The following is a 27,126-nucleotide window of genomic DNA, read 5'->3' on the forward strand; positions in this document are numbered from 1 at the left end:
AGACCCTAAACTCAAGAAGACCAAGTGAGCTCTGCCACATTGCCAACACGTAATGATGTTCTTCCATTTCTCAATCCGTGGACTGACACGTCTAATGGACGCCTCTGTTTATGGACGACTGATGGCCCTAATTTGACATTTTAAGGCTCTCATCCACCTTTCAAAGCCCCTAAATTATTCATTTCCTCCTGGTTCTTGCCTGGCTCCCCATTCTTCCAGCTGGGTCTCCATTGTGTTCTTCAACCCCAGTGTGTCTCATTCTCTGAGGGTCCACTTGGTGTGTCTTGTTGCCGAACATTCTTGTCATTTAGGTGGCTCATCCTCATAGTTTTCTTAGGTTGTGTAAGTCCAGAGTGTATCCCACCAGCAATGGGTGCAAAGCAGAAAGAGGAAGTGTCCCTCAATAAGATGGCAGCCTGTGCCCTGGCACATCACTCACTCATGCTGGGCCAGTGTAGTGCCACATATTATACAGGTCTCTGAATTAAGGGGACAATCCAGCGAAAAGTCACATGGACACAGAGAGAAGGTCCAAAATCCCAAGAACCAAGTGGTGCAAAGTGACAGTGATAACTCCGGAGCCGCAGAGGTCAATTGAGGTCCCAGAAGATGTGAGGCACCATCTCGGACTGCTGAGCCATGCAATGGAAGTCACAAAGATGTCAGACCACTGTGCCATTTAACTGAGCTCAGGGTCTGAGGGAAGAGGAGCAGCAGTGCCAAGCAGAGTGCCACGGATTTCAACTCAGGACCCTTGAATAAGTAAGGCTGCCACTTTAACCAAGTGTGCCACAGAACTGAACTGAGGTCCCCAGAGATGTGAAGAAGCAGGACTGACTACTGTGTCATGGAATTTTACTGAGGACCCTGGAGCCGTGTGACAGCAGATCTCACAACTTTGCCCCACAGTGGAACTCGGGTCTCTGAATAAGTTAAACCCCTGAGCCATGGAGCTGAACTCAGGGTCCTGTGATGAAGGGCAACACGTGTTAGCCATCATGCTGCAGAACTGAACTCAGGTCCTCAGAGATGTGAAGAAGCCACAACCACAATTGTACCATGGAACTAAATTCAGGTCCACGAAGCTGGCAGGCAGCAGCACTAACCACTGGGCATCAACTCGGGTCCCTGGATTAGTGAAGCCATAGCTTCAGCCACTGAACCACCACAGAATTCAACTCAGGACCCTCTGACTGCTGAGCCATGTAATGGAACTCACATTCCCAAAGATGTCAGATGGCAACACCAAACACTGGGCCACTGAATTGAGCTCAGCATCCGAGAGAAGAAGAGCAGCAGTGGCATTCAAAGTGCCATGGACTTGAGCTCAAGAACCCTGGATAAGTGAGGCTGCCACTTTAACCAGGTGTGCCACAGACCTGAACTGAGGTCCCCAGAGAAGCAGCACTGGCTACTGTGCCATGGAGTTGAACTCAAGTCCTCAGAGAAGTGATGAAGCAGCACTAACTACTGTGCCACCACAATGACCTCAGGTTCCTGGATAAGTGAAGCTGGTGTGCCACAGAAGTGAACTGAGGTCCTCGGAGATGTGATGAAGCAGCACTAACAACTGCGCTGAGGAATGGAACGTGGGTCCCTGAGGCTGTGTGACATCAGCACCGTGCCCCTGAAGTGAACTCAACTTCCGAAAGCCGAGAGGCAGCAGGACTAAGCACTGTGGCACACAATTGAACTCGGGTCCTGGGTAAGCGAGCCTGTAGCTTTGACCACTGTGCCACAGATCTGAATTCAGGACCCTGAAGCTGTGAGACAAAACTACTAACCGCTGTGCCACTCCGTTGAACACAGAACCCCAAAAAAGCACTTTTAACCACTGTGCTCCAGGTGTGAACTCAGGTCTCTGAGCGGGGAAGCGGCCATGTTGACCCCCGTCCAACAGAAATGAACTCACGTCCCCAGAGATATCAAGAAGTGCCACTGTGCCAAGAAACTGAAGTCAGTGCCATGGCGGTAGGTGGCAGCACTATCCTCTGTGCTACAGAACTGAACTCAAGTGCCCAGAGATATGAAGGAGCAGCACTAAACCACTGTGCCATGGAACTGCACTCAGAGCCCTGGAGCTGTGTGACAGCCACCCTTCACCACTGTGCCACTTTGTCACAAAAGATGAAAATCAGGGTCACGTAATGGAGATGTGGGAAGTAAATGTGGGACCAAACCAGTCTGTGCTGGTGATAAAAAAGTGAAGCTAAAGAGACCAAGCACACATGGCACACTTTAAACCAATAAAAATATAAACAGGGCCAGAGAAGGCCATCGAGCCAAGAGCTGTGTCCGCACGGAATGAACAACAAGTCCTTCGTGTTTGTATGCCAAGCATTTATTGTCCACAAAGCTATGTGAATTTTAATGGCGTGTTATCAAATGAGACATACTTAGAAAATGGGAAGGCGAGTCTGCCAAGACAAACTCCTGAGGTCCAGGGAATTTAAAACCGCCGATGGATTGCCGAGCAAGTGGAAGGCATGCAGAGCTCTTGGTCTCAGAGCTACAAGCTCATAAATCTCCATTACAGAGCGGTAAAGAGTCCCCTGGGCACCAGAGGTCAGCCTGCAGTGGGCGCTCCGCTCCGTCATCGGACGAGACGTGCAGGAGAAGTGGCGCGCTGCGAGTACGGGCAGCCTGGAGCTTCACAACGGTGCTGTCTTTTTGGGGCCCCGCAGCCCTGAGGTTCTCGCTGGCTTTATTTTGGTTTTGGTTGCCATGATGACGAGAACAACTTAGTGCCAGCAACTGGAAGTCTTTAGTTGAGGCTCCGTGACAGTGAACACCAGGCTGGTTTTCTTCTTGGCTATCATCTTCTGCAACTGCAGAGTTAGGAAGAGCATCCATTTGGGTAACAGAATGCAGTTTAGGGGTCCAGGACTTGGACTGCTGTGTCCACAGGTGGCACTTACCTGGTATGTCCAGGTGAGGCTCTGATGTCCTTCTAGCACTAAAACTAGATTAGAGTGGATTGAGAAAGTCTTCACTTTTGTCACATCTCATCTCATTTCTGTCATCTCCATTAACTTATTTCCCTCATCAGGAAACACTCAAGTACCCCAAAATGAGAGAAAATGAGATTTGAGGAATTAATGCAAATTTATTAAAAATAAAAAAGCTGAAATATCCCATTAGTACAAGGACTCCAAGCCTTCATGATGACACTTGACTTCTGGATCAGGTCCATCCTATTCTACGGATCATCACTGAGGTGTTTCTACACCTTATCTGGAGCCCACCTTTGCTCAACTGAATTGGTGGCACCGATTCTTACCATTCTAAAGGAGGTCCTACAGCTGACCATAAACCAAGTCATGAGGATGAAGATATGACCTGTGGAGCTAAGAGACCTAACTGTGATCTTTGGAAGGCTACAAAAGCATTTCTGCAGCACTTCGAGGTTCCCAGGAGCACAGTGGCTTCCATAATTCTGAAAAGGAAGAATTTTGGAACAACCACAACTCTCCCAAGAGCCTCCGTGTATTCCTGGGCCATGCCTCTCCCTTCTGGAGTCCAATCCAAGGCAGCTTCAGGTGATGGAGCTGCTTCTCATGACATGGCCCATCCATCTCCATTGTCCCCTCGTTATGATGGTGGCCACTCTTTCAAGCAGTTCTACACTAAAGATGATTCCTGGCCAGGGAAGGATTCTTCACTGGCGTTTGGTGTGGAATGTGGCCCTTTGGCAGCAATTATAACCTCAGGTCTTCTTGGGTCTGATGTGACAAAGCTTTACACCGCCCTTGGATTTTAGGGAGTTTCTGGCATTCTGCCCCTCAGATCCTCTCATGTTCTATCAAGTTAGATGGAGACCATCAGTGGTCAGCTATTTTCAGGTCTCCCCGAGATGTTCAATTGGGTTCAAGTCCAGGCTCAGAACACTCCCAGAGTTGTCCCGGGGTCACTACTGTGTTGTCGTTGCCTTGTCCCATTGGAAGGTAAACCTTCAACTCAGCCTGAGGTCCAGAGTGCTCAGAGCAGGTTTTCATTAACGATATCTCCATACTTTGCTCCATTTAGCCTCCCTTCAGCCTTGTCTAGTCTAACAGTCCCTACTGCAGAAAGACAACCCCACAGCATGATGACACCACCACCGTGCTTCACCACTGAAACAGTATTGGGCAGGTGATGAGCCCGGCCTGGTTTCTTCTAGATGGGACACTTAGAATCAAGGCCAAATAGTTTCATTTTAGTTCCATCAGACTAGAAGAGCTTGGTTCTCCTGGTCTGAGAGTCCTCTCAAATGCACGTAATGGTGTGTTACTTTAACAACAGAGTTATTGAACTAATATGGCTTCATCCAGTGAAGATCTGACCAGGAGAATTGCTTGCATGGAAAGCCAACCTCCCACTTATCCACAGCATGCCTACCGTGTGGACTCGACGTGTGGCGACCAGCCCAGCTTCATCGTTCGAGGTTTACAAGGTGGCCCGCAATGCAGTCATTTCATCTGAATTGATCACAAATTGTCACAAGAATTTTTCCACTTCATCACTGACACATCAGGTGTGGAACGGGGGTCTGCTCTTCACTTCAGATGGCCTATGAACTGCCCTATGGAGTGACCACTAAATGTTTATAATTTCCATTAAATAGGATAAGCCATAAAACCAGCCTTGTGGAGAACCTGAGTCTGTTAGTTTTATTTTGGACCACCCTACTCCAACACAACAAAATGTGAAAAAAGTGAAGGGGTCAGAATGGTCTCTGAATCCGTTATATCAGTTAATCAGCAACACATCAGAACAAAGCAGACCATCTGCCATTTTAGGGTCTCCTTTAGAGAGTGGCGCCCCCTACAGTACTTGCAGGTGTGTTTAATGAACCTCACTTGAAAGGTGCTTCAGGTGGCAGAATGTGGGCTTTCGGGCTCTTCATCTCGTCAGAAGCCTTTCATCCCTCGCACTCCTCTTGTCGAGTGGGCCACTTGGGCTGCTGCTTATCCATGAAAGCTCAAATGTGATGTGTGAAATGCTCCTGCGGATCCAAAACATTCCAGATGAAACTCAACTCCGGGCCTCAGTCCCAAGTCCACTTGGCCTCAGCTGTCTGTACGCAGCGCCCCGCCGTGTGTTATGACTTTATTAACGGCTCTGGGGCTCTCTGCTGAAGCACTCAGTCCCAATACGATGCGTGTTTGGATTTCCTTCCTGCCTGGCAGGTGCTCAAAAATCCAGGGTGGAGGAGGAGGAGGAGGAGGAGGTCGGCCCGCCACATGTGTAGTAGGAGGAAATCCCAATAGAAGACTCAGCGGACTGTTTAACAGTGCGAGATTTTGGTCAGCAGGGCTGTGTCATGGCATTCATGAGCTGGCCGTTTGGGGACACCCCACTTACAAAAGTTAGTATGCGGCTTAGGGCCCTCAAAAGGCTAGAAGTGGCAGTGGCAACCAGTCTTATGGTTCACTTGGAGGTGGGAGGAAACCATCAGACAACTGGGAAGACAAGCCAGAGGTTTGAAGAAGGTGTGCGGTCTATTGTGACAGTGAGTGACGTTGTCTAAGTGGAGAGCCAGATTAGGGTCACTTTTTAGGTGTCAGGTTAGTTCTGAAGGGAATGACAGAGGCAGACAGGCCAGCTAAGGGGACCTGGTCACACTAAATCTTTAAAAGCTAAGGGTATGGATTGTGTGGAGGGGACGCTGACCCTGATCTCTTCTCCATTCTGTCAGTCCAAATGAGGTCAAGCTTACAAGAAAAGACCACTAAACGGCAAAGCAGCTCCACCTCCAAGGAGAGAAACATCAGATTGAAAAAGGCCTTGAAGAAGGCCAGATGACTGCATTGCAAGTTATAAAGTCCCACGACACACAGCAGGACACATTTTTAAAAAGTTAATGGATTTTATGAATAAATCAGAGTGCACTGGAGGAGAAAGTGTACAACTTGGTTGGCCTTGTCATTATTTTTTTTTTCCACATCTTTGCCTTTTAGCACCAAAGAGACCAGGGGTTCTGTCTGGAGGAAAGCGATTCTCACAGTTACAAATGACGCTGCTGCTGCGTCTTGGGGTCTCAATCCCATACCTGATAGCTATTTAGGGGGGGTTTGCTCTGGGTGTTCAGGTTTTCTCTCCACATTCTTAAGACATGTATGTTAAGTTAGTGGGTGATTCTAAAATGACCCTGTGTGTGTGTGTGTGTAGATAGATAGATAGATAGATAGATAGATAGATAGATAGATAGATAGATAGATAGATAGATAGATAGATAGATAGATAGATAGATAGATAGATAGATAGATAGATAGAATTTGGTAAAGTAGGCAGGATTAGATAGATAGATAGATAGATAGATAGATAGATAGATAGATAGATAGATAGATAGATAGATAGATAGATAGATAGATAGATAGATAGATTTTGGTATAGTAGGCAAGATTAGATAGATAGATAGATAGATAGATAGATAGATAGATAGATAGATAGATAGATAGATAGATAGATAGATAGATAGATTTTGGTATAGTAGGCAAGATTAGATAGATAGATAGATAGATAGATAGATAGATAGATAGATAGATAGATAGATAGATAGATAGATAGATAGATAGATAGATTTTGGTATAGTAGGCAAGATTAGATAGATAGATAGATAGATAGATAGACAGATAGATAGATAGATAGATAGATAGATAGATAGATAGATAGATAGATAGATAGATAGATAGATAGATAGATAGATAGATAGATAGATAGATAGATAGATAGATAGATGTGAAAGGCACTATATTTGGTTAGGACTAAAGACTAGAATCAGATATCAAAAAGATGATCATATTCATGATCATTAACCTCAAAATAGCATAAAATGACACTCCACTTGCCTATATTACAGATCACCCTTTTTTCAGGTTTTGTGAAAAGGTGTCATTTTGACCCCAGTATCCCATTAGTATCCCTTGGCTCTGTTGATGTGGCCTGCACAACTTCGAGTCCTTCTGTTCATGTTTGCTGAAGACACCTACTGTTGACTCTTTTATCCTAAAGGTGTACTTTCCTGCACAACATGTAGTCCAAATGTCTTTAAAATGAGGGCTTTTCAGGTCTAGAGGGCCAAAAATAGGGGAGACAGATCTAGACGTGTATATCATAAGTGGGGAATTTCTCGTACTATTTAGTTAGAGAGTGCCGAATTGAAAAAAATAATGATCTCAATGTGTTCAGAAGTAATTCTTAATAACAAAAAACAGATGGATGGAAGTAGTTTAGGGATTCTGTCCATCGGGAGCACCGCGGACAATTCTCGCTTCGTGGCCGCTCTGTCTCTAGAGCACAATGCAGAGAGAGAGAGAGAGAGAGAGAGAGAGAGAGAGAGAGAGAGAGAGAGACGTGACGTGATTGGCTCCCACTGCATCCTCAGCGCGCCTCTGCAGTCACATGCGAGGCGCAGATTATAGCAGAGGTGGAAGAAATTTCTTGAAAACTTCCAGCGGGACTGAAAATAAATAAATAAATCCAGCAAGTAGCAGGAAAGCTTAAGAAAACCCCATAAACGATGGACAGCAGTGTGGTCAGAGCGTCAGGATGGTCAGCCACGCTGGACAAGACAGATGTGAAAATGAACAGACATCTGAAATAATCCGCTGTGGTGAAGGGTATATTTAAAATTTAGGAGCACATGCGTGAGCATCAGATGTTAACCAAGAGTTAACAAACGGATCTTTGCGTTTGCTTAATTTTGTGAGGACACCGACATTCAAACACGTGTGGAGCAAATCCTTAGAATTTGCAGAGATGGGAGTCTTAACCAACAAAAAGCGTGCGTGGCGTGAGGGGCTCCGGAATGAGTAGCACGTGTGTGAGAAATCGAAGGGTGGGATGGCGGGTACTTCCCTTGGGGTTTTTTTTGGGGGGGGGGGGGGGGGGGGGGGGGGGCGACTCAGGAAGACCAGGGTCTTGACGCAGCAGATGATTCTCCCAGTAACAACACGGCTAGTTAAGTCAGGTTAGATCCTTATTACACGTTTTTCAAGCGCAGCATCAAAGAGAGAGTTGGGGGGACATCTGCACAGCCCGTGTCTTGTTGTCAGTCGGTTTACTTCACTTACAAATTGATGTTAAGTGTGTCTCTTAAATATAAAGGTTCATACTGGTTCTTTACAGGGCTGTGTGGTTCCTTGTAGAGCGATTGTTTGAGAAAGAACCGTTTTATTTTGTGAGGGGTTCATGGCACACACACACGGCGGGCTCTTTGGGCACTCCAAAGGTTCCTAGTATGTGGATAAAGGAGAAATCTTTAACGTCTCATAGCTGCCTAGCAGGATATGGCAGATAAACAGAACTCAGCCTGTAGTGTTGTATGCAGATAAGTTAAATTAGGAACCCCTTGGGATTTCACGAATCTATTATTATTTTTTATTCATGATTTATGGAGACCTATGGCTCTAAAGAAATAAAGGTTCTTTCTGGAAGCTTCATGTGGAAGGTTATTATGGGATCTAAAAATGAGCCCTTGCTGAGAAGAATTTTGGCACCTTTATTTCTGGACTGTGTGTACTTTGGGGGTTGTTGTTCCACTGATTGTGGGGGTCAGTTGTCCAGGGCCTGTTTTTTTTTTTTACTTGTGATTTGAACATCACCACTCCAGGGTATACTTTGAGTGCTTGTAACTTGCATGTTGCTCATGACAGTCCTGCACTAACTTTCTTCAAACAGCAGGGGATGGGATGCTGGGACAGAATACAAAGCCACGTCACCAGTGACAAATGACGACTGGGATGGAATGTTGGGAGATCCTACTTGCCAGATCAAGCGTGATGGACTGAATGGTCCCCACTTCTTTGCCAAACTCCTTTTGTCATTTGACACAGACGCTCCCGTGACAGTCACAGCACACGTCATATCCCTCAATGTCGCTTTCTCTTAATTAGGTTTTGGAATTGAACGCAATCCACCACAGTAAGTGCCATGCACACAAATGAAAGCGATGCTTGAATGCACACACTGGAATATAAACGTGTTATATGTTAGCGGCAATGTCGGTAACATATATGACACGTGCATGTTACGTTAACATTTCATTGTTCACCTGATTTAAAAAGACACGTTACAGAAAATGCAGCCTTAAATCCAGGCTTCTCCATAATCGCCAAATTCCTTACCTGGCCACAGAGACTCGAACCTGTCATCGTTTGAAAGAAAACATCCCCTGATAATAGATGTGCTAAACAATAACCAAGGCGAGAGTTCAAAGTCTGCGAGCGCTTCCTTTCACTGAGCTAAACCCATTAAGCGCGTCTCTATGCCACACACGCCACGTCACGCGCCTGCGCAGTTTCCCTAGAATTGCGCTCAATTACCCGACAGTTAAACGCAAACTTCACACCTGGATAACAACATTACAAAAAGTGGCTGGCACATCCGAGCTCCGTCCGTAACACATGCACGCTGTCTCCGTAAAGGATCAACTGGGCAAGCTTCCGAGAAGGCCACGAGCGCACTGGGAGGAGCGCAGGGAAGGCACGTGCATCTGGCGGAGCTCCGACAACCAGAGTGACGTGCAGCATCTCCCTGACGCCGGGACCCCGACTGACGAGGGGTCTCTTTAAAACCAGGATGTGCCTGTCTCTGTGACGTCACGTGCGCCTCCTGCCTAAAGTCGTTCTCAGTTTAAATGGCAAAAAAAAAAAATGCTGAGTTGTCAAGCGGTCGGAAAAATCTCGGCTTACACGACAGGCGCTTCTGTCTGTAATGTGCGGCCGATCGATCAGAGGAATGACAAATTCGAAATGCGCGGCTTACTACTCCACCACTGCCTCACATTTCTAAGTCCATGACAATCAAATTGATTTTGTTATGTATAAACATCTACCTAAAAAACTAGCAATTTAATTTTCCATTAAGACCTTATTTTGCTGTTGATGTAGTTATTATTATAAAATATTATTTTTATTGTATATTAAACTTAAGCTTTTTATTCAATTTCAATGCTGAATGGCTTAAGTTGAGGTTGAATAAAAATAACAACAGAGAGACAGTTGCTTGCATGGATCCCTGCAAGAAACGAATAGACGACGGATGGCTGTTCAGTTTAAATGTCCAGAACACCAACTTTCAGCACTTTCAAGGCGCTTGTCACCTTTTACCCAAACATTTGCCAACCCAGAGTTCCTCATTTTTGACAATCTGATTATAATGTGTTTCAGTTAGACACTCTTCTTTTTTCACTTTTAAAATATCGCGTTTAATATGCTGGGGAGGAACTGTAAAAAGTTGTTTTTTTTTGTTAACAGGACTGCGTGTCATTTAGTTTGCTGTAACCGACCAAATAAAAGAGCAAAAAAAATTATTAATAATAATATGAAACGCATATTCTGAGAATGACTTGGAATTCATTGGAAACATTCAGTTGTGACATCTATCTATCTATCTATCTATCTATCTATCTATCTATCTATCTATCTATCTATCTATCTAATCCTGTCTATTATACCAAATTCTATCTATTATATAGTGCCTTTGATATCTATCTATCTATCTAATTCTGTCTACTATACCAAATTCTACCTATTATATAGTGCCTTTCATACTGTATCTATCTATCTATACCAAATTCTATTATATAGTGCCTATCTATCTATCTATCTATCTATCTATCTATCTATCTATCTATCTATCTATCTATCTATCTATCTATAATATCATATCATAGTGCCTCTCACATGTACGTGTATTATTTTTTAGTCTGTCATATAAAATATATATCTAAATACCTACAAGTGTTTTTATACGTACGTTTATTGATTGTCAGTCTTTTATTTAACCCGTATATAGTGCCTTTCATATTGACATTTACTATTTTTGTCTATTATATCAGATATCTATCTGTATATTCCACCGTGTTTTTCAAAATGTACGTTTACTATTTATCAGTCTGTTGTATAACCTATCTATCTATCTATCTATCTATCTATCTATCTATCTATCTATCTATCTATCTATATTTTTACAGAAAAGTTTGTTTTGATGGTTTTGAGGGTCTCAACGACGATAAGTCTATAGCGTTATTTGACACATTAGAATATACAATATGAAGAGATGTCTCATATTCACACCTTTCCAATAATTTGAAATCTCATTTTGTGATAAAATAAAGCGTTTTATTTTAGATATTGGCAAATTTGTTCGGAGCGGAAATGAATAAGTCTTTAGCCGAACGAATGTCCGATTGCTGTGGTGCTTAACGGCGAGTTTTTCGTGGAATGACATTATTTTTATACAAGTGACAGCGAGGTGACATTTTTTTATCCAGTCTTAGATGTGGCTATTATTGCATTATTACAGCCTTGTGTAGTTTTTTTTTTTTTCTTTCTTTCTTTTGAAAGGTTGACCAGCTATCGAGCGAGGTATATTCTGGTGATTTTTGTGACTCTAAATATAACTTTCTTCCAGCTAAAGCCTTGGATTTCCTTAAAGAGGTTCCTGCCTAGGATGCCCAAATATAGCGGCGCAGCGCGGCGGGCGGGCCGAGTGGGGTATATAAGCGAGCGGCCTGCGGGACAGCGGCACACGGCTCCCAACATCCACCTCCAGAGGTAAGCGGCCTGCAGAGAGCATTCATTTATTCATTCATTCATTCACTCACTCACTCATCTCACTCACTCATTCATTCATTAACTTCCAGTCCTCCATCAAATGTGCGCCCCTCATGTCGTTGCTTTATTAGACATCGTTAGACTCTGTGCGCCTGCAGGTGGGCTCCTTCCCAATGCAGCGATTTATCTTTACAGATATCTGAGTAAAAGTAAACATATTTCAAAATGTGACTTGTCTGCTAGTCCTCAGACACTGAGCCGCCAGACAGCCCCGCTCTAGTGCGGCTGCGCATCGTGATTGCGTTGCGTTCTCCTTCAGCTTGACATTACATTCCCAAATTGTGAGCTTTCCACTACTTGGATTTGTGGACCTCACGCTGGTCCGGGCTTACAAGATGCTAAGGTTTTCTTTCTTTTCCAGGCCTCTTCATCACCAGTGCATTTTCTTCAGGTCTGCCGGTGAGATAACAGGTGAGGAGAAGCCACATTGACGCTACGGGGTGCGCGTGTCGGGGGTCTCTTTGCACGTGTTCGGTTTGTTTGTATTTCGGGCCCCGTGCTAGTTTCACATTTATGCGGTAGAATAGTTGCCGGTTCTCTGTTAGAAAAAAAAATAAATGTTTCTTATTTTATTTTATAAATGTATGATATTACAGTATTTCGTGCAGCACGGTGGCGCGGTGGGTAGCGGTGCTGCCTCGCAGTAAGGAGACCTGGGTTCACTTCCCGGGTCCTCCCTGCGTGGAGTTTGCATGTTCTCCCCGTGTCTGCGTGGGTTTCCTCCGGGTGATCCGGTTTCCTCCCACAGTCCAAAGACATGCAGGTTAGGTGCATTGGCGATCCTAAATTGTGCTTGGTGTGTGTGTGTGTGCCCTGCGGTGGGCTGGTACCCTGCCCTGGATTTGTTCCTGCCTTGCGCCCTGTGTTGTCTGGATTGGCTCCAGCAGATCCCCGTGGCCCTGTGTTAGGATATAACGGGCTGGATAAAGACTGACTGACTGATATTATTTCTCTAAAAAGAAATGAATGGGAACAACAATTGTGTTTCAGGCGATTCAACATTTATTGCCCATTGTCATTCTGCAGCATTGACAGTTGTGTTATGCAGTTTGTTAATGTTACTTTGAAAGGCGCTATATAAAGTGAAGTCTGTAAGTTAAAGTTTTAAACTGGCCAAGTAGTGCCGGTGCCTGCTGTGATCTTGAGTGGTATCCAGTGCAAGGTTGGTTCATGTGCTCAGTGTTATAGGTGTGACCCCGAGCTAGATGAGCATCTTCATCATCATCACCATCAGCTTACCCAGAATAGCCCGTTTTCCTTCATTTTTCCACAATCCTGGGCACCTTTAGGTGGTGAGCCCCATTCAGAAGTAGATAAGTCAGTGATGGGTGTGGAGGGAGGACAGGTTTACCAATGGTTAGCTTGGCTTTGGGCAGACAGCCATAACATAATCTTGTCTTTTAAAACTGAAATCTGACAGTTGGATAGTGCAGTTCGTTAATTTCCAGGGAGGATTTTTTGCTAAATTGGAAAGACCACCACTTTTCTGGCTTTCCTGGTAAAGTCTACTTAGATAATCAGCCGCATAAAGAGAAGCGATTTCCTTAACAGTAGCCGAAAATGAGCTTACTATTCAGAGGCAGGAATTGAGCGGGTAAAGAAAGGTGGGCCACTTTCTGTATAAGTGCGTTTTATTGTCCTCATGCGTTAGTGGGCTTGTCGTTTCCCTGCTGATTTAGGCAGCCCAGCACTAGTAGAAGACGCCGTTTTCCCTCTTCGTGACACTCTGCTTCACTGCCCACAGAACTCTGCCATCATGAGCGGTGACGCTGAGATGGCCTGCTTCGGGGAAGCGGCCCAGTACCTGAGGAAGTCTGAGAAGGAGCGAATTGAAGCCCAGAATCGCCCCTTTGATGCCAGGACTGCCTGTTATGTTTCTGACGACAAAGAACTGTACGTGAAGGGTATCATCGAGAGCAAGGATGGCGGCAAAGCCACCGTCAAGACCGAAGACAACAGGGTAAGTGAGCGCATCACTCCTCACGTGGTTTTATGCCGCTTTCTTTCGCATTTCCCCCTGACAAGCAAAGTGTCCGATTTCTTTACTGTTTAGACGGTGACAGTCAAGGAGGACCAAGTCTTCCCCATGAATCCTCCCAAGTTTGACAAGATTGAGGACATGGCCATGATGACCCATTTGAACGAGCCCGCTGTGCTGTTTAACCTCAAAGAGCGTTACGCAGCCTGGATGATCTACGTAAGTCTTAGATTCAGCTTCTTTGGCCCATCTCTAGCCCACTTGACTCGGGGATTTGACAATAATCCTTTTTACGTTTCATCCAGACCTACTCTGGGCTTTTCTGTGCCACCGTGAACCCCTACAAGTGGCTGCCAGTGTACAACCCCGAGGTTGTTGCCGGGTACAGAGGCAAGAAGCGTCAGGAGGCCCCACCACACATCTTCTCCATCTCTGACAACGCCTACCAATTCATGTTGACTGGTAAGGGCACAGAAACGTAACGAACGATGCATGAGGTTAGGACCGACTGGAGCTCAGTGGAATACCAACATGGCAATGAGGCCTCCATGGTGTCCTGGCACCGCCAAGGCACCGCATTATGGTCTGCGTGTAAGAGGTGATTGCAGGAAAATGTCAGCTTCTCGCGCCCGCCTTTGTCAAACTTATCTAAAATTCATAAAGATTGCAGACCGAAATCGACATTTCAAACTTGATCTCTGGTAAAGTTGCGCAAAACTGTATAACAATGCTAGAGAAACGTCAACTTCTTGCAGTTGTCTTTAGTAAAGTTACCTACAATTTCTAACGGCTGTGGGCAAATATCAAACGTTCACACTCGATCTTTAAGGTGCATAAGATTTACATCGACTACAGTATAGAGAACTTTTCATATTCGTCTTTTGGTAAAGTTACGTAAAATTTATAACAGTTGCGCAAAAATGTAAATTTCACGCATTGGTCTAGGGGCAAATGATGAAAAAATTATAATAACTGCAGAAAAATGTCAAATTCTCACATGGGTCTTTGGTATAATTGCATAAAATAACAGGCAAATATCGAGTTTGCGCACTTGATCTCAGTTAAAGTCACAATGGATTTGTAACGACCACCGAGGAGCATTTCTCACATCGCTCTTAAATTATACGTCACATTTGTAACGACTGCAGAGAAATGTTAAATTATTACTTGTTAAAATTACATAAAATACATAACGACTGCATACAAAGGTCTGTTTTTTCACACTTGATCTTTGCTGAAGTTGCATAAAATTCGGAACAATTACTCATCAGTTCTCATCAATCTTTCGTTACGTTACGTCCAATTTTTAACACAGGAAAAAAAATGGCGATTTCTTACGTTAATCTTTGGTAAAGTTGCCTAAAATGGATAAGGCCTGCAAATGAAATAATAATAATAATAATAATAATAATAATAATAATAATACATTTTATTTATATAGCGCCTTTCCCATGCTCAAGGCACTTACAGAATATAATAAAGAACGGCAGCATATACAGTATATAGCATTGTGCAAACCAGATAAATAAATAAAGAAGATTAAGACAGTGAAATGCTCACTTGTCACTCCCTGTCCTAATTAAGAGTTGAGTAAATGTTCAAAACGCTGCCGAGAAACGTCGACTTTGATCTTTGGTTAAGTTAAATACGATTTATAACAACGACAAAAAAATGTTGGCTTCTCACATTCAGTTTTTGGTAAATTTCAGTGAAATTTATAACGATTATTGAAAAAAAAACGTTGACTTCTCACTCTATCTTTTGGTAGAGCTGAGTAACGTTTATAGGGACGAACGAAAAGCGACGACCTCCCGTGGTCTGTGTTCGGTGAAGTGGAGTGACGTGTACTGTGACTACAGAGAAAGGTCGAGCTCTCACGCGGAGTCTTTGGCGGATTGATGTAAAATGTACCGTCGAAGTGATCCGTGCCGTCAAATGACGTGTCGTGAATGTTTTCTCCGTGTCTCTCTGAGAAGTGTGTCTGTGTGTGTGACTTTGTCGCTCTGAGACACTTTAAATGCCAGTTTCATGCCCAGCTCCATCTTAATAATTTTCTCTGATTTTGTTTTCATAGACCGTGAAAACCAGTCAGTTTTGATCACGTAAGTAGAAGTCTTTTTCGAGGACCTCCTTCTCCTTTTCTTACTCATTATAGCGGTTATTAAGCTGATTTACATTTTGTTTCCTCTTTAACCCCAGTGGAGAATCTGGTGCCGGAAAAACTGTCAACACGAAACGTGTCATCCAGTACTTTGCGACAATCGCAGCCATCGGTGACAGCAAGAAGAAGCAGGAGTCCAAAATTAAGGTTGGCTCGCGTTTTCACCGTTCAAGTGTGCCACCCAAGCATCCGGCAGCCTGCTGATGTTTTGCTTTTTTTTTAACTTTAACAGGGAACTCTGGAAGATCAAATCATCCAGGCTAACCCCCTGCTGGAAGCCTTCGGTAACGCCAAAACCGTGAGAAATGACAACTCCTCCCGTTTCGTAAGTAACTCTTCCGTTTTTTTTTGTGAATCCGAGAGGATGCAGTGCAAATCCCAAAAAACTACAAATGAGCTTCTCATCATCTTCTGTGCCAACAGGGTAAATTCATCCGAATTCACTTCGGCCCAAGTGGAAAGCTGTCCTCAGCTGATATCGAGACTTGTACGTATTTGTTTTGAGACATCGTTTTCTGATCAGTGTGCGATACAAACACGAAATGCTAACCGACTCTTCTAAAATGTTTGCAGACCTGCTAGAAAAGTCCAGAGTGACATTCCAGCTTTCAGCTGAAAGAAGCTACCACATCTTCTACCAGATTCTGTGCAACAAAAAGCCCGAGCTTATTGGTAAGACCATAAACGGGGGGAGTTTCCATTTTGCCGATGTCTCACCCTTTATAGTGTCCTGTAGGTTAGTTCATTGTTTTCTTTAATGCTCTAATAACACATTTTTCTGTGTCTTTATTTACCAGACATGCTTCTGGTTACCACCAACCCCTACGATTTCCCATACATCAGCCAGGGTGAAATTGCTGTGAAAAGTATTGATGACACAGTTGAGCTGATGGCCACAGACGTAAGTGAAGTTTCACTCTGAGGCGATGAATCTCTCCGACAGATTTCAAGGGCTTTGATGTTACTTTGTGATTGCGTCCTCATGTAGGAAGCTATTGACATCCTGGGATTCAATGCTGATGAGAAGATGGGCATCTACAAGCTGACTGGTGCAGTGATGCACTATGGTAACATGAAGTTCAAGCAGAAGCAGCGTGAGGAGCAGGCCGAGCCCGATGGCACTGAAGGTGAACTTTACATTCACTTTGTGAACGTAGCATCCCATCTTGGCTGGGCTCCTACACTGCCCCTAAGGCTGCCAAGATAACTCATTATTTTGAAGTAGACAAGCAATCGAAATACAGTAGCTTGTATCAAATGATATTCTTCTCTGGAAAACGGAAGGGGCACCACATGCCCCAAATGCCCAATGTCCCTCTGGCCAGGGGAGCAGAAGCCAAGGTTTAAGAATATTGAAGTACTGAGTGTGCTCAAGGTGAGATACCACTCTACTAAGAAAGTGAAGGACTTTCTCTTTCGGTTGGACAATTAAAACCCTCTCTTGTGTCCGAATGGAGTTTTGCCCCATCATGAAAGTTGGCTCACTAGCCTTAGAGTTTCAGTTTCTGGTTTAATGTAATCAATCTTTGCTACAATATACTGGTGAGAGTCATTCTTGTTGGTCACTCACATTCCTCACCAATTTTTTTACAATTAGTTTATTCTCCTTCTGGAGTCCCCAGTCCTTCTTCTTAGATGTTTAAAGGGCTTTTGTGCAATGACACTGTCCATGGAGACCAGATATCATTGGGGATATTCCCAGTTGATCTACCTGACCAGATATCATTGGGGATATTCCCAGTTGATCTACCTGACCAGATATCATTGGGGATATTCCCAGTTGATCTACCTGACCAGATATCATTAGGAATCTTCCCAGTTGATGTACCCGTTCACATGGTGCACTCTGTTTGACCTTAAAAATGATGGTCACGTTGATCCAATTCCATTTCCTTTCAACTTTCAGATGCTGACAAGGCTGCTTATTTGATGGGCTTGAACTCTGCAGACCTTGTTAAGAACCTCTGCTACCCAAGAGTAAAGGTCGGCAATGAATTTGTGACCAAGGGACAGAGCGTCCAGCAGGTAAACTTTGGCAGCTTCTCCCGCATGTGAACAAAGCGTCCACTAAGACAGCTCCTGAATTGAACCCGGTTTCATCTTTATGGCCTTATAGGTGTATAACTCCATCGGTGCTCTGGCAAAATCCGTCTATGAGAAGATGTTCTTGTGGATGGTCATCCGTATCAACCAACAGCTGGATACCAAGCAACAAAGACAGCACTTCATCGGTGTCCTGGACATTGCTGGTTTTGAGATTTTTGACGTAAGTTCCATGACCCATTTACAAAGATCAACATTAAAATGAGAGGGTAAGGAACACCACAGTGATGACATTCTTGTTTTTGTGCTCAGTTTAACACTCTGGAGCAGCTCTGCATCAACTTCACCAATGAGAAGCTGCAGCAGTTCTTCAACCACCACATGTTCGTCCTGGAGCAGGAAGAGTACAAGAAAGAGGGCATTGAGTGGGAGTTCATTGACTTCGGTATGGACTTGGCCTCTTGCATTGAGCTTATTGAGAAGGTAAGATTTCTGTCCTTAAGCTACATTATGACTTATAAGTCGGGGGCACCCTGTAATCGTGATTGGCAACCCCCTCTCTCTCTGACAGCCCATGGGTATCTTCTCCATCCTGGAAGAGGAGTGCATGTTCCCCAAATCTACTGACACTTCCTTCAAGAACAAGCTGTATGACCAGCATCTGGGCAAGAACAACTGCTTCCAGAAACCCAAACCCGTCAAAGGCAAAGCTGAGGCCCACTTCTCCCTGGTCCACTATGCCGGCACTGTGGACTACAACATCTCTGGGTGGCTGGAGAAGAACAAGGACCCCCTGAACGAGTCCGTTGTGGGGCTCTACCAGAAGTCTTCTGTGAAGCTGCTGTCCTTCCTGTACTCCAGCTACTCAGCTACTGATGGTACATTCCAATGTCTCTGCTCACCTTCATATTTCACGATAGTACTCTCAAGAAATTAGAATGCGGTAACAGTTATTTCTGGGTTTTTTTTCAAGATGCTGGCTCCAAGGGAGGCAAGGGAGGCAAGAAGAAGGGTTCTTCTTTCCAGACCGTGTCTGCTCTTTTCAGGGTAATGTTTAGTTCAAGTTGGTTCTTTTTTTGTCAAAGTATCAAAAATAATGGAATGAGCACCTAACTTTCATTCTGTCTTGTTACAGGAAAACTTGAACAAGCTGATGTCCAATCTGAAGACCACCCATCCTCACTTTGTGCGTTGCTTGATTCCCAATGAAACCAAGACACCAGGTAGGGGCCCTCAGGCCAGTTGACATCATTGAGCCGACCACAAGATCACCCGTTTGTTTAACAGAACCTCTCCGAATACACTTACAGGTATCATGGACAACCATTTGGTCATGCACCAGCTGAGGTGTAACGGTGTCCTGGAAGGTATCAGGATTTGCAGAAAGGGTTTCCCCAGCAGAATCCACTATGGTGACTTCAAACAGAGGTAGGCAATCTAGCAGTCCCATCCCCTCCTTTTTGAAGACTTTGCTGGTCTCTGGAGGAGCTTCACTTCAAGTGCTCTGCTTCCATCTTTACAGATACCGAGTTCTGAATGCTAGCGCCGTCCCAGAAGGCCAGTTTATGGACAATAAGAAAGCCTCTGAGAAACTCCTGGGATCAATTGATATCGATCACAGCCAGTACAAATTTGGCCACACCAAGGTAAGGATGTGAAATGGAGAGAATCCCAAAGATCCTAAACCCCACCATGCTGGACTCACCTTTAAAATATGTGCTTTATCAATGCCAGGTCTTCTTCAAAGCTGGTCTCCTGGGTGTTCTTGAGGAAATGAGAGATGAGCGTCTGGCACAGCTCATCACTTGCACTGAAGCCGTGTGCAGGGGCTATCTAATGAGGATTGAATTCAAGAAGATGATGGAGAGGAGGTACGCCCTTGTGCGAGAATGTGAACCTAGCAGGACTTTGCTGCAGTGCTTCCAGTTTTCAAACTTATCTTATTGGTTGTCCACTTCAGGGAGGCCCTCTATTCCATCCAGTACAACATCCGCTCCTTCATGAACGTCAAGCACTGGCCATGGATGAAGCTCTACTTCAAGATCAAGCCTCTCCTGAAGAGTGCAGAGGCAGAAAAGGAGTTTGCCAACATGAAGGAGGAGTTCACCAAATGCAAGGAAGATCTGGCCAAGTCTGAGGCAAGAAGGAAGGAGCTTGAGGAGAAGATGGTGACTCTCGTCCAGGAGAAGAATGACCTTCAGCTTCAGTTTCAAGCGGTAAGAAGTCATTCCGGATTTTCAAATGGTTGCCACTGTGTAACTGTTGTTGTGCCACTGGCTGTTTGGGTGTTTGTTTACAACCCCCTGTCCTACTTTATTGTCTTAACAGGAAGCAGAAAACCTGGGTGATGCTGAGGAAAGATGTGAAGGCTTGATCAAGGCCAAGATCCAGCTTGAGGCTAAGGTCAAGGAGCTCAATGAAAGACTGGAGGATGAGGAGGAAATGAACGCCGAGCTGACAGCCAAGAAGAGGAAACTGGAGGACGAGTGCTCAGAACTCAAGAAGGACATTGATGACCTGGAGCTCACCTTGGCCAAAGTAGAGAAGGAGAAACACGCCACTGAGAACAAGGTATCTGATCGGCCCTCATTGCATACCGTTGGCCAATAGGGACACTCTTGAGTTGTCCCTTGAAACCCAGAAGTAACTTCATGTAGACTCATTTATATCAAATAATGCATAAAGAAGGGAGTGAACAATAACGTTGGCATTGCAGTCTTCAGTAGAGCGTCTTATACCCCAAGTCTTGTCCTGTAGCACCCTTCCTTCTCCCAACATTCAATCTGGTATTCCTCTGCTTCATTACACCTCCCATGTCTACCCGCAGGTGAAAAACCTGACTGAAGAGATGGCCACTCTGGATGAGAACATCTCCAAGATGACCAAGGAGAAGAAGGCTCTTCAGGAGGCTCACCAGCAGACCCTGGATGACCTGCAGGCTGAAGAAGACAAGGTCAACACTCTGAACAAGGCCAAGACTAAGCTGGAGCAGCAGGTCGATGATGTGAGTTGGAAGAGTTGGTCCAAAATGATTCTGAGAAGACTCGGAGTGGAAAAATAATGGGGTCGTTGTGTATTTCGTTGATAATAGATAAAAAAAAACTAAAATGACCCTCTAGCATGGGAAGTTTATGTTCTCCAACATGTTCATTTCCTACTTTTAATCTCTAGCTTGAAGGCTCACTGGAGCAAGAGAAGAAGCTCCGCATGGACCTTGAACGTGCCAAGAGAAAGCTGGAAGGTGACTTGAAGCTTGCTCAGGAAACCATCATGGACTTGGAAAACGAAAAGCAGCAGCTGGAGGAGAAACTTAAAAAGCAAGTTCTCGCTACATTGCTGTCTATCTGTCCTCCTGTCTCTGATTCCATACATCTGTCTAATGTGCTTTATATTCTTTCATATTATAGGAAGGACTTTGAAGTCTCCACACTGCTGAGCAAAGTAGAGGATGAGCAGGCCCTCGGTGCCCAGCTGCAGAAGAAGATTAAGGAGCTGCAGGTAAAATGGCCTCTATGGCTGGAAACACATGTCTGTTGGAAACCGAACGCTTGCTAAGTGTGAGCATCTTCATAGGCCCGAATTGAAGAGCTGGAGGAGGAAATCGAAGCTGAGCGCGCAGCCCGTGCCAAGGTTGAGAAGCAGAGAGCCGACCTGTCCAGGGAGCTGGAGGAGATCAGCGAGAGGCTGGAGGAAGCCGGTGGTGCCACCTCTGCCCAGATTGAGATGAACAAGAAAAGGGAAGCCGAATTCCAGAAAGTGCGCCGTGACCTGGAGGAGGCCACCCTTCAGCATGAAGCCACCGCCTCCGCCCTGCGCAAGAAGCACGCAGACAGCGTGGCCGAGCTTGGGGAGCAGATCGACAACCTCCAGCGTGTGAAACAGAAGCTGGAGAAGGAGAAGAGCGAACTGAAGATGGAAGTGGACGACCTCTCTGGAAACATGGAGTCCGTGGCTAAGTCGAAAGTAAGTGCTGTCCCCCTTACCCAGATTGCTATTTTTCCCAGGGACAGTTTCTCAGTGTAACTAATCGATTTTTCCCTTTTCGGATAGGCCAACCTTGAAAAGATGTGCCGCTCACTGGAGGACCAACTCAGTGAAGTGAAGACCAAAGGTGATGAGAGCCACAGGCTTATCAACGACCTCACCACACAGAAGGCTCGTCTGCAGACAGAAAACGGTAACACGGCCCTCTTCACGAAGTATGAGCTGCCAGTGTGGGAAGTGCTGGGCATCAGGTGCTCACTGATCTCCTTCTTTCATCTCAGGTGAATTTTCTCGCCAGCTGGAGGAGAAGGAATCCCTGGTCTCTCAGTTGACCAGAGGCAAGCAGGCCTTTACCCAGCAGCTTGAGGAGATTAAGAGGCAACATGAAGAGGAAGTGAAGGCAAGATGGAGCTGTTCTCTTTAAGAAATCCCTAAATGATTTCTTTAGGATACATGGTCTTCCAAGCTAACATTTTGGCTTCCCCTTCTCCAGGCCAAGAACGCCCTGGCCCACGCTTTGCAGTCTGCTCGCCACGACTGCGACCTGCTCCGTGAGCAGTTTGAAGAGGAACAGGAGGCCAAGGCTGAGCTGCAGCGCTCTCTGTCCAAGGCTAATAGTGAAGTCGCTCAGTGGAGGACAAAATACGAGACCGACGCCATCCAGCGCACAGAGGAGCTGGAGGAGGCCAAGTAAGTGGGCAGATCTTGACGTCATCCATGGGGGAAACTACGACAGACTCAGTTCTTGATTAACATGTTTGATCTCCTTTGCTTCTTAGGAAGAAGCTTGCCCAGCGTCTGCAGGAGGCTGAGGAGGCCATTGAGGCCACCAACTCCAAGTGCTCCTCCCTCGAGAAGACCAAGCAAAGACTTCAGGGTGAGGTAGAAGACCTGATGATGGACGTGGAGAAGGCTAATGCTGCTGCCGCTGCTCTGGACAAGAAGCAGAGGAACTTCGACAAGGTACACGATGATGAAGCGAGCGTGAAGCTCGGTCATGACGGTGAATGACACATGGAACAGGGCGGGTGAAATTCAAACAGTGCTCTCATCAGCATGAAATGGTTTTGGACAGGTCATGGCTGAATGGAAACAGAAGTTCGAAGAGAGCCAAGCCGAGCTGGAAGCTGGCCTGAAGGAAGCTCGCTCCCTGAGCACAGAGAACTTCAAGATGAAGAACGCTTACGAGGAGTCTCTGGAGCACCTTGAGACCATGAAACGTGAAAACAAGAACCTGCAGCGTAAGGATTGGATTTTGGTTTGTCCTTAGTGGTCAGTCTTGGTGCCTCTCCCCTTTGATCATTAGGCACAGGGTGTCCCAGCAGGATGGATGTCTGTTTGTGTCATTCATACACAGGACGGTGCTCTTATTGATCCTCACCTCTACATAAAGCTTCCTCTAATCTTAAGAGGCCATCTAATAATCACATCAATACCACAACTACTAATACCAATAATGAAGAGCGGCACTCAAAAACGCACTGTGCTCTTCCACTGTAAATTGGTTGATTGCCACATTAGACACACTGTTCCTAGGGAAGGCGCTATATAAGGTAGACATTCATAGACCACTTGATTACATTCAGCGCCTGAATGCTACCCAACATCGGTTGATTAGATGCTTGTACCCTGTCCCCTTGTCCCTGCCTTTGTCCAGGCTGTCACATCTTGCTCTGTGTATGCCATTTGATTAAATGTGTGCTCCGGTTTTTCTTTTTATCAAATGCAGAGGAGATCTCCGACCTCACAGAACAGCTGGCAGAGACAGGAAAGTCCATCCATGAGGTGGAGAAACTGAAGAAGCAAACTGAGCAGGAGAAGTCTGAGATCCAGACAGCTCTGGAGGAGGCTGAGGTAAAATGCAGCTAATGTCTGTGTATAGACAGAGAGAAATGTGAAAGGCACTATATACATGATGAATGAACAAGAAGGGTGTCCATTCAGACAGATAAGGGATACTGTATAGCATGGCAAAGCCTAGTAGGCACTGCCTTTACATTATTAAGAGCCGGGTAGCATTAATTAACATGAAAGGCACTATAAAGTTAGATAAAGCATATGAGAGACACTATATAAGATGGGTGACAATAAATGTTTTTGTAAAGGACAGATGCTGTTTGCTTTTTAAAGTGTCTATTAATATTCACTGATGTGAAAGGCACTAGATGTGATGGATTGATACACAAGGTGTGATTTAAGACATGGCAGACCCATATTTGGTTTGTAAAGCACCTGACCTGAAAGTCACTATATAAAATACTGGGATAAAAAGGTGCTTTGTACGATGCATTGAAAATGCACTAATTAAAGGAGAAACAAAGTAAATTGTGTAAGACAGAGGATGTTATAATACAGAAGGTGTTCTTTTACTTTGAAAATATTTGATTACATACATTAATATGAAAGGTCCTATATGAGACAGAAGTCTAAAAGTCCCTCTGAAGCCAACAGACGACACAATAATAAGAATGTGACATGAATGAAACTGAGAGCTTCATGGTGTCTAACGTGGCTTCCCTCATGTGCTTTTCAGGCATCCCTGGAACACGAGGAGAGCAAGATCCTGCGTGCACAGCTTGAGCTGAACCAAGTGAAGTCTGAGGTGGACAGGAAGATCGCAGAGAAGGACGAGGAAATCGAGCAGCTCAAGAGGAACAGCCAGAGGTCCGTTGACTCCCTGCAGAGCACACTGGATGCCGAGATCAGGAGCAGGAACGACGCCTTGAGGCTGAAGAAGAAGATGGAGGGAGACATGAACGAGATGGAGATCCAACTGGGACATGCCAACCGTCAGGCCTCTGAAGCCCAGAAGCACCTGAGGAACGTTCAGGCTCAACTCAAGGCAAGTCATTTAATGGAGTCAGTGACGGCTTGTCTTTGGCTCGTCTCCATATTTTTTGGCTGACATAGTTTATAAACTGTTGATCTGGTTTGAAAACAGGAGACTCAGCTGCACCTTGATGATGCTCTCAGAGGACACGAGGACATGAAGGAGCAGGTGGCCATGGTGGAGCGCAGGAACAACCTGATGCTGGCTGAAATTGAGGAGCTGAGAGCTTCCCTGGAGCAGACAGAGAGGGGCCGCAAGGTGGCAGAGCAGGAGTTGGTGGATGCCAGCGAGCGTGTGCAGCTCCTGCACTCTCAGGTACAGGACATGGTGCCCCTGCTGGGCTGAATCCAGTGCCAGTGCATTCACACAAAGGGAGTGACCGTGTGACTTTCTTTGCAGAACACCAGCCTTATCAACAGCAGGAAGAAGCTGGAGAGCGATCTTGGTCAGCTTCAAGGAGAGGTTGAGGATTCCATCCAGGAGGCCAGGAATGCTGAAGAGAAAGCCAAGAAGGCCATCACCGATGTACGTCCTGGGATCGCAGCCCTGGCTAACTTATGAGGGTTGTCTGTCTGTCTGAGGACGGTTAGTGTAATTTCTCAGCTCTGGCTATTTGCAGGCTGCCATGATGGCTGAGGAGCTGAAGAAGGAGCAGGACACCAGTGCTCACCTGGAGAGGATGAAGAAGAACCTGGAGCAGACCGTGAAGGACCTGCAGCACCGCCTGGATGAGGCCGAGCAGCTGGCCATGAAGGGTGGCAAGAAGCAGCTCCAGAAACTGGAGTCCAGGGTCAGTGCTCAAGTGTGACAGGAGGAGAAACAGCAGCTACACAGGTGGAAACATCTCAAGAGTTGGGTTTACTGAACCTCAGGCATTTGTGTGTTTCAGGTGAGGGAGCTGGAGAACGAACTGGAAGGTGAACAGAAGCACGGCACAGACGCCATCAAGGGAGTCCGTAAATACGAGAGGAGAGTCAAGGAGCTGAGCTACCAGGTACATCTACCAAGGTGTTTGTTTTGGTGCCATCAACATGATCATGATGTGCATCCATGGCTTAATAATGGGGGTCTCTTGTCTCACAGGCTGAAGAGGACAAGAAGAACATTCTGAGACTTCAGGACCTGGTGGACAAACTTCAGCTGAAGGTCAAGGCCTACAAGAGGCAGTCTGAGGAAGCTGTAAGTCACACACCCTCAATCGAGCAGGCTTTTTGAGCACACCTCAGACATTGGAAACAGGGGGCTCAAACATGCAATAAACAAGCCCTGACAAATTGGCAAACTCTTTTTCAATCTGCAGGAGGAAGCTGCCAACGTTCACCTTTCCAAGCTCAGGAAGGTGCAGCATGAGCTGGAAGAGGCAGAGGAGCGGGCCGACATTGCCGAGTCTCAGGTCAACAAGCTGAGAGCCAAGAGCCGTGACGCCGGATCCAAGGTAAGCCCACCCAAATGAATAAAACTGACATTTATGAATGAATATTCAGGAAATAGAGAGGAGGCTACTCATTCAAGACAAGGTGTGGTGGGTACACGGCAATAGACTGGCACCCCTACAGTGCCATTCCTGGCTAATATTCACAAGGGCATTCAGGGAGGGGCCTGCTTCATTCATTGACAGAAGAGAGTTCCCCGGAATGGACTGGTCCCCCTTCAGCGTGACTCCAGCCTAATATTTAGGAGGTCCTCATTGGAAAAGGCCATTCATTCCTTCATACCTGTGCCCTGTGGCAGACTGGCACCTTCTTCAGTGTGACTCCTGCCTAATATTTAGGCGATTCTCATTGGATAAGGTCATTTATTCCTTCATGGCACGTATGTTTACCCATACCTGTGCCCTGCGAGAGACTGGCACCATCTTCAGTGTGACTCCTGCCTAATATTCAGGAGATTAGTATGAGAGAGGCCAGGCTCATTTCATTCATTTCATTCATTGATTGTGATGGAAACTGAACTGGCGCCCCCTACAGAGCAGGGTCTGCCATGCACCTGATAAAACTGAAGTAGCTTCCCGGAGAATCTGCATGAACATAATAAGTAGGTTCAGAAAATTAGTGGAATTTTGACACCAATATTTAGCCAAGCATAATTTATTTCAATGAATATTGTCAGACATGTCAATAAGCCAGCATACTTAAAGAGATCAGAGATGCCAATGCCACACAATGGCACTTCAATGATCCTATCAATGGCCGCCTTCTCCTTCTGAGAGAGTTTGGAATTTCAAAGGCTCATCGTTCATTTACTTATTTCTTTTTTTTTTTACTTTTTTCCCCACAGGGCAAGGATGAAGAGTAAATCTGCTGACCTGAAGCTTCTTTTGTAATCCCAGAAATCCACAAAATGTGAATTTCTTTGTAATGTTTTGTAAAATGTTCATTGTATAATAAAGCATTCAGTGTAATTTCCTGTCTCTTTTCTCATTCTTTCTGAAACACAAACCCAAAGTGAGCCATCAGGAGCATTAAGGTCTTTGTAGAATACACAAGATGGCATGGGTGGACTGTGAGATGGTGACAACAAGTGTGAATGA

The 27,126-nt window shown here is 45.3% G+C and overlaps 1 protein-coding gene across 1 annotated transcript; it reads left to right on the forward strand.

Moving 5' to 3' along the window:
• The first annotated feature begins 11,856 nt into the window (after window positions 1-11,856).
• LOC114665165 (myosin-4-like) lies at window positions 11,857-26,997 on the forward strand. The gene is made up of 40 exons (XM_051936222.1): window positions 11,857-12,011; window positions 13,345-13,560; window positions 13,654-13,797; window positions 13,884-14,040; window positions 15,653-15,680; window positions 15,778-15,886; window positions 15,972-16,064; window positions 16,163-16,226; window positions 16,313-16,411; window positions 16,537-16,640; window positions 16,728-16,866; window positions 17,646-17,764; window positions 17,856-18,005; window positions 18,095-18,265; window positions 18,354-18,660; window positions 18,756-18,829; window positions 18,918-19,005; window positions 19,093-19,210; window positions 19,305-19,428; window positions 19,517-19,653; window positions 19,743-19,998; window positions 20,111-20,353; window positions 20,610-20,786; window positions 20,954-21,103; window positions 21,194-21,280; window positions 21,356-21,745; window positions 21,833-21,959; window positions 22,048-22,166; window positions 22,260-22,456; window positions 22,546-22,729; window positions 22,842-23,007; window positions 23,496-23,620; window positions 24,300-24,608; window positions 24,708-24,911; window positions 24,996-25,121; window positions 25,216-25,386; window positions 25,486-25,590; window positions 25,680-25,775; window positions 25,897-26,031; window positions 26,874-26,997. Exons 2-40 carry the CDS (start codon window positions 13,357-13,359, stop codon window positions 26,889-26,891), a joined length of 5,814 nt encoding a protein of 1,937 aa, XP_051792182.1. The 5' UTR covers window positions 11,857-12,011; window positions 13,345-13,356; the 3' UTR covers window positions 26,892-26,997.
• The last annotated feature ends 129 nt before the right edge of the window (window positions 26,998-27,126 follow it).

This window comes from Erpetoichthys calabaricus, chromosome 14 (genome assembly GCF_900747795.2).
Source record: "Erpetoichthys calabaricus chromosome 14, fErpCal1.3, whole genome shotgun sequence".
In the NCBI taxonomy this organism is placed as follows: domain Eukaryota; kingdom Metazoa; phylum Chordata; class Cladistia; order Polypteriformes; family Polypteridae; genus Erpetoichthys; species Erpetoichthys calabaricus.

Excerpts from the sequence above, each read along its gene's own strand:
- LOC114665165 (XM_051936222.1), top strand. The coding sequence starts at position 13,357 with ATGAGCGGTGACGCTGAGATGGCCTGCTTCGGGGAAGCGGCCCAGTAC. Across the intron at positions 16,641-16,727 it reads TTGAGCTGATGGCCACAGAC|GAAGCTATTGACATCCTGGG; the intron begins GTAAGTGAAGTT and ends GTCCTCATGTAG. Across the intron at positions 19,211-19,304 it reads TATGGTGACTTCAAACAGAG|ATACCGAGTTCTGAATGCTA; the intron begins GTAGGCAATCTA and ends CCATCTTTACAG.